This window comes from Nestor notabilis, unplaced genomic scaffold (genome assembly GCF_000696875.1).
Source record: "Nestor notabilis isolate BGI_N333 unplaced genomic scaffold, ASM69687v1 scaffold15095, whole genome shotgun sequence".
In the NCBI taxonomy this organism is placed as follows: domain Eukaryota; kingdom Metazoa; phylum Chordata; class Aves; order Psittaciformes; family Psittacidae; genus Nestor; species Nestor notabilis.
In genome coordinates, this window is record NW_009928955.1 from 27,378 (window position 1) to 34,635 (window position 7,258).

Here is a 7,258-nt window from a genome sequence, read left to right on the forward strand (position 1 = left end):
CAAAAGAGATGAACAGGAATGACCCTGGATTAACTCTAAATCATAGCCATTATAATAGCAAAAGAATAAAAATAAAATAAAACCACATTGTGAGACAGTTTGGCTACCACTGAGTGCTCAATAACAGCATAAAAATACATGGTATAAAATCTTACTAAATTACATGGTATGAAAACACTCACACCATGTATGTATCACCAGAGAATAAAGGGGTTATCTTTCCACTAGTGGCCCTTTCAGTACCACAGCTTACAGGCATTTATGTCAGAGGTTGTTCCAACACGGACAGTGGCTATTCGTGGTGCAAGAATACACAAGCTCCTGAAGCTGAGCTTCCAGCACCACAGAACAGGAGCACAGGGGACTTCTAAACCCTTGGCAATCCATCTTCACTAGCTGTGCCATTCAGGATAATCTTTGTAGTCTGCTTGTTGTCCCCAGCTTCTTCAGCCTTACACTCTGGAGGCTCTAGGTCATTGTATTTTCTCCGATAGACCACCCTTGAGATGAGGGTTATCAGAAACATTTCCATTACGAGGAGCTGCTGGGTCATATCTGCCAAAAAAAGGGAGGCAAAAAAAGCCCCCCAAAGGGGGAAATGACTGTCAGACACAAAATGAATACCTGGCTTATTCATTTTCATCTGTGCAAAAGGAACAAGCTTTACCACCCTGTCCTCGTAAGGGAGTGTCTCTCGCACTTGGCAATAAGATCAGTTAGAGAACTGCCTATCAATAAGCATGCAGTAAGTTATGTATCCAAACCCCAAAGGATTTAACAGTAGTTATGCATGTTGGGTTTTTTCCCTCTCATTTCTGATTCCAAATCTTCTCATTATCAAGTTTTTCTCTGCAACTATGACACCTATAAAAATTTTGTTACTGTCTATTAAGTAAAAGCTGAGATTCTCCAAAAGCTACATGATCCTAGGAAGTAAGTATTTTTGGAAAACACCAGATATTGCAGTTAGTGACACTGAACTGGCACCTTTCTAAGTAAATGAAGAACATACTTCCCAAAAGAACTTACATGCTCCTCTTGCTGAAGAGGAGAGTGGTGGAGCGCAGGGAATGATTCTTCGTGTGGCCAAGATGTTGATGATGGATGCCTGCAGGTGGTTTAGAATGAGAATAAACTGGACAGAAAGAGAAAACAGATACCTCAGCTACAAGATAAAGGTTTACAGTTCACACAACAATTCTGCTTTCATAACAGACCCTCTTCTGCTTTATTCCTCCTTTCTGGCCTTTCCTCTCCTCCCATCTACCAGCAGGCTGCCTGCCAATCTGCAGAACTCATCTTTAGGTCAAGATGATCTTGCTCTGAATGTGAGTATGAAATTAAACCTCTGCTTTGAAAGTGTTTCTTCTCAGCCCTCCATTTAGGAGGTGCAATATACACAGACCTCCCAGCTGGGATTTTAAACAATACTGAGCTCCGAATGATAGGGAACAATGCTTTAATATCTTCCTGTTAATGTGACCTATGAGTTTATGTTCTTCCTTAGTGGAAGAAGGACCCAAAGAGCAGTTTTTCTGTTATCTCCACTTTTTGTCACAGCAGGGAGATGTGGTGCTCCCCAGGTTATATAAGGCTCACTTCTTTGCCAGAAGGGATGGACTCTTCACAGCTTGAGTTCAGCAACAATCACACATATTATCAGCTATTTGCTGAGCTAGGCCTTTGCTCCCTTGGAGGTACCAAAGTATGTTTTTACCTGCTGGGTGTAACTGCCTGAGTATAAACCCTCTCATTAACAGTATTTGCCATCCTAAAACTGGATTCATTCTAATGGAGGTTTGCGGGTGGGACTACCCTGTTTACTGCATTTATGAGTGCTTACTCATTCGCTTCACAGAGACCTTAGTGCACCAGCCTTTCTACAGGTCCTGTTCAAGAAGGATGCATACCCAAGGATTCCACTGTGCTCTCTTGAAGGTGATGTGGAAGAGGGTGGCCCTGTCCCCGGGCTAGTCCCAATCTAATCTATCTGGCTCTGTTCCTTACTATTTAATGATTCCCTGTCAGTGTTTTCGTTTTTATCTAACTCAGAAGCACAGAATAACCCAGCAAAATATTGTCAAAACAAAACACTGTGACATGATGGAACAGTCCAAACAACAGCCACCCACACAATGCGCTACATCCTCTCCTAGTCTAAAAGTACACACCAGCATTTTAACATTGTGTTTTGGGATACTGCATCTACAAAACTTCCTTCGAGTCCCACAGAAGGTACTGTTTCGATATCAGTTGCCTAAAGATAAATGGGTTGTAACGTGGCTTTCACATCTTCAGCAAGCCTGAGAGACTAGAGATAAATCAGTCCAAGCTGAAATTCAACAGCAACCACGGAGAGTGCTTCAAAGGGATGCAGCTTTAATTAGGTAAAAATATGCCTTTGCATAGCATATTTAATGGGGAATAAATTTACTATAACTTCCAACAAAGGACCAAGAAGAGACAGACAATGTTATATCAACAGCTAAGAGAAATTCTTATCAGAAATACTAAACTTCTCACCTGATAAAGAGCAAACTTTGGGATGATCTTCTTACAGATAAGGAGAGTCCTAACTTGCTGAAACATGATTGCAACTGGCCACAGAGCAATAATGGTAAGGACACCAACCACACAGCTAATCCATATTGCAGCTCCTTTGGTTGATAACTGAGAAGCAAATCAAACAGCCATACCTATAAAACTTTACAGTGCGTTTCACTATTTCCAGGAAGAAGCTGTGAAAAACTGGATGATGCAAATGTTAAAATGCTTATTGCTGTCTCCATGAAAGCTGATGGTGGTAGCAGTTGCTGGGGTTGCATGGAGAAACTGCACAGTACCTGGAGTGTACTCTCACCCAGCTGGCACGGGCATGTGAATCTGTTCAGCCTGGGAAGGTAACAAGTGACACAACCCCTCAGCCTCACCCCAGCAGCACCTCAGCAGCTCATGAAAGCAAATGTAGCACAACATCTCAGCGGGGTCATCTGTTTTTTACTATCAACAAAAGAAAGTGTTAGTTTTAATCCGAGTTGCCCATGAGGTGGAAAATTATTAGCAGATACAGACTAATCCATCATCTTGCAGCTTACATGGTACAAAACAGAAGGACAGTAATAACTTCTCTACTTTGCACAGAAGAACATAGAATTAAGCTTCCTGTTTACATGCCAGTACCCACACTTGTTTCTTAAGGCTAGACCTTACGAAACACATAGCAGGAACATCCCACAGGGCAACCTGCAGTCCTACTATTCTATCCATACAAGCTGGGAAACATATTGGAGCACAGTCTGATGCCCAACCCACCCTGATGCCCAGTTTCTTTCCAAGAGAAGCCATGAAATGGAGTCTGGGGCAACACAGAAATTATATGCTTCAGGGTCTCAAAAGAAGAATACAGTAAGGACTCACTTGGAAGCGCTCACAGATTTCACAGTTTAGTTGTCCAGGATACTAACAGCAACCCTAAAACCTATAGATTTTGTGGACCGTCTCCTATTAAAATATTTACTTACATTGTAAAGGGTGTAATTGCCATTAGTCCAAAGCACTATTGACAAAAACATGAGCACAGGTCGAAGGAAAGCAAACTGAAGAGTGCCCAGCTTCAGCCAAAAGAGGCTTCGCCTGACCAGGAAAAACAAAGATAAAAATCACATAGGCCAAGATATTATTAGCAACCTTCATAACATTTTCTTGGGTACTGTCAACTGTAGCATGTGGGAGAAATCTGGGGAGGAACAGCTTCAAGATTAGAAAATCCTTCCAAGAATTAGCCAGTGTTTATTTAATAGTCTCTACAAAAATAGGACTTTTCTGTTCTGCAGCAATTACACACTAACCAGAGCTGGGCAAAACGTGGTGTCTTTCCCTGCCCTGAAGCTAACCAGAAAGCCAGTAGCAGCATAACCGGTTCTGAACAATAATGCCGTTTGCTCTTGCCTTGGTGCCTTACTATTTTAGTTCTCTGGTGAAATTGGGCAGTTCAGCCTTCCTGTTCAGACACTTCCTAGCCCTGTGGTAGATCAATAAAGGGAATCATACCAACCTAGGTGACAGCTTTTCAATGCATTGTGAATACTGCCATGTAGGCACCTGGTTTTGCTCCTCTATACTCTAACAGAAGAAAGGAACTATCTTTACTATCTTTCACTTGGCAAACTGCACAAGGCCAGCAGGACAGCTCAGGATTTCCTTACTTCAGTCAGGATAAACTGGGGCCAGGACACAGCCCAGACAAAGTAACCTGGCCAGCCAGCATTAAAGGCCACCAGGAAAGGACAAGATGCACTTTGTAACAGAGGGCATGAAAGCTGGCTGACCTGAACTCTCCTTCAGTTTTCACAGGACAAGCCGTGGCTGCTGTGGCTGGCTCACTTTTCAGTCTACTATTGTGTGTTATTTCCCATACTGACAAGGTTCTCTTCACTATAGCTCCTTGGGCTGTTAAGACTGCCAATCAGAGCTGCCTCTGCAGACAACAGGCTGCCATTCAGTATGCTACAGGATGTAGCCATGAACCCAGAATTAGAGGAATCGCTCAATGAATATAGGTAATAATAACCACGGAATAAGGAACAGCACAAATACATGTGGAAAGGCCTGCAACTGGCCAGCCACTTGGTGTGTGTGCCTGTTCAAAGATCTGTTATTCCCAAAGGGCTTTAAAGAACGGTATGACAAATGGTGTAGCCACTGCAATGCCACAAGTTGTTTCCCTTGTCAACACAGGTCTATCTTTCTTGACCATCAGACCTATTCTGCCACATCTGTCCCTATTGTATGGCTTGTTACTTTGACACAAGTGTCTACTGCACCTTGTACGGTACTTTCCCAGTACTGCTTGATAGTATGTGTTTTCTGAAAAAAACAACAAACCCCTCCCTTGGAGTAGCTCCCTGTTTCCCCTGAAGGTACCTACAGGAGGAACATGAGATTGACCTTTGTCTAGTATAGCCTGCTCAGATTTCAAAAACATGGTACCCTGCCAGAGGAAAAGGAGGGAAGTTAGAAGCAGAAACAACAGATGGGTTTCCCAGTGCTGCAGAAACTGGAGAAGGAGCCCCAAGCCTTCTGCAGAACAAAACCCTTTCTTTTCTAAACAGACAGCTGTCCTTCCTCCCAGCAGTAGTAGGCACTACCTAGCTCCTGAAAGGAGTTAATATTAGCTAATGTTATCCTGAGTAAGCTGCCACTGGACTGACCAACAGGAAGGAGGGCATAGTAGAGGAACTGCTCGCAAGCTCCCAGATGCTATAACAGAGGGTGACAGACACTTGAAGAAAAACAAATATACTTGTGACACATCAGATCTATAGCACAGCTCTGTCCCATGGCATTTCTTCGGCTCCGACTGCTGAAATGAGCCTGAACCAATACCCATTAAAATTGGTAGGAATCATTTAGAACCATATTAGTAGCTGCTGATTTTACACCATTGTATTACATCCGGTTTTGGAGCTACATTTTTCAATTGGTTTACTACCTATTCTTCTCAATGCCTCCAGCATGTAAATAATTAGTGTTATTCCATTAAAATAAAATGATGGAAACAATAATTCAAATTCTAATACCAAATGAGGCAGTTTAAAGAAGAATTATTACAGTAGAAAATAAGAATTTTTGCAAAGGCATCACAGGCAAACTGCTATGCTGTGTTCTGTTTCCTGCTTTCATTTAACCAGACCATTAAGTCTCCAGAGTCCCTCTGACGCTCATGCCCAGGCCCTCATGGGAAAGTCTCTGTCTTGCAGTCCTTCAGCTTTTGCTTTTCATGAGTGAAGCATTTTCATACTCTGTGCCAGTAGGAAAGCCCTGGGAAATACATGAGGCTTCCAGGCTGTGATGTGGTGTGTAAATGACAGCGACACCAGCCAGAGGAAGAGCCCCACCAGGCAGTGAGTTTAACCAGAGACAAGGTTTATGTTACACTATATTGGCTCCTGTAAGCGCAGCTCTCTGACCTTACCCCACTCCCCAAAGATGCTCTGATACTAAGTTTAGTAGAAGAAAATATTTGCTTTTGCCACACCAGACAATGCCCCTTCTTAGAGATCAAATCTTTCCAGGAATCACACCCATTTTTTGCTCTAAAATTATTTTAATCTGAAGTACTTTTAAAGTTAAAATCAGAATAAAACATTTCCATTTTATCAAAGTAAGAGAAATTTTCTTTCAAGGCAGCCTCAATTTGACAATTTGTGAAAAATACCTGATTTGGACATTTGTTCCCTTCTGGAATGAAAAGAAACTGAAATCTCTATTATTAGGTTTTCTGAAGTAGAAATTCCTTCTCCCACACACCACTGCTTACTACAGAAATGGTTTCTTGGAAGATAATGGCATTAGTTGGGGAGATACCATGGTGCTCACATCACTATGAGTGGGAATACTGCACTGGCTTAAATCAAAAGAGCTCATCCTCTCGACTCTTATGCAAAATCCTGCAGTATAAAACTGAAATAAATTACTGGTGGTGTACAGCCCCAAAGTGATGGCACTGTTTAAAAGAGCCGGCTTGCCACTGACTTTCAGGAAGCAGGGAGGCCCTTTGCTGTAAGCCTGGCCTTGCCAAGTGGGCTGAATTCCAGCAGCCATTTTCCAGCTGGGAAATCTTAAAGGGCAACTCACCTAGTGATGCGCACGCGAGGGAGGCAAAGGCAGCAGCAGCAGCAGGGACCAGTGCTGATCTTGAAGTGACCATTTTCAAACCGCTTAAGGAGCAGCTTTTGACCTCCACAATCTTTAATCATCATCATCAGGAACTTGTGGATAACTATGGCAAAAAATCTAGGAGAGGAGGAAAATGCCAGCTTGAGTTTGCCTGTGTGTCTCTCATATGCCTGTGCAGGCCGGTGCCGCCTTCTGTCCATGGTTTTTACAGCCTGTGCTTTGCAATCAACAAAAGTTCCACTGCTATCTTTGAAAAACCTTCCACTTTCTATCACCTCAGAGTTCGGAGCTGCCCTAACCTAACCAAAACCAAAAGATGAATAAACAGAGGTAGAAAGCAGCTATGGAATTTCCCAAAGCCACACTGGTGGCTGGAGGCAGAGTCAGTACTGAAGTAGAGGCTTTTCTGGCCCAAGCCATTATGGCCATATTTTTCCATCACTTACCTAGTCCTGATTGGTCCAAAGTTTTTAGAACAAGTACTCTCCCCCCTCTAAAAAATACCCCAAAACAACACCCAACAACAAACGTGGCTACATTCATCTATATATACATACATACACACACACACACACACACA

General features: G+C 42.7%; 1 protein-coding gene across 1 annotated transcript; it reads right to left on the reverse strand.

The window, feature by feature from the left end:
* Nucleotides 1–367: 367 nt before the first annotated feature.
* Nucleotides 368–6,878, reverse strand: LOC104400471 (organic solute transporter subunit alpha-like). The gene is made up of 5 exons (XM_010014773.1): nt 6,637–6,878; nt 3,522–3,633; nt 2,524–2,670; nt 1,030–1,135; nt 368–555 (listed from the first exon to the last, which is right to left on the reverse strand). The coding sequence occupies exons 1-5, from the start codon at nt 6,876–6,878 to the stop codon at nt 368–370; spliced, it is 795 nt and encodes a 264-aa protein (XP_010013075.1).
* Between the last annotated feature and the right edge of the window lie 380 nt (nt 6,879–7,258).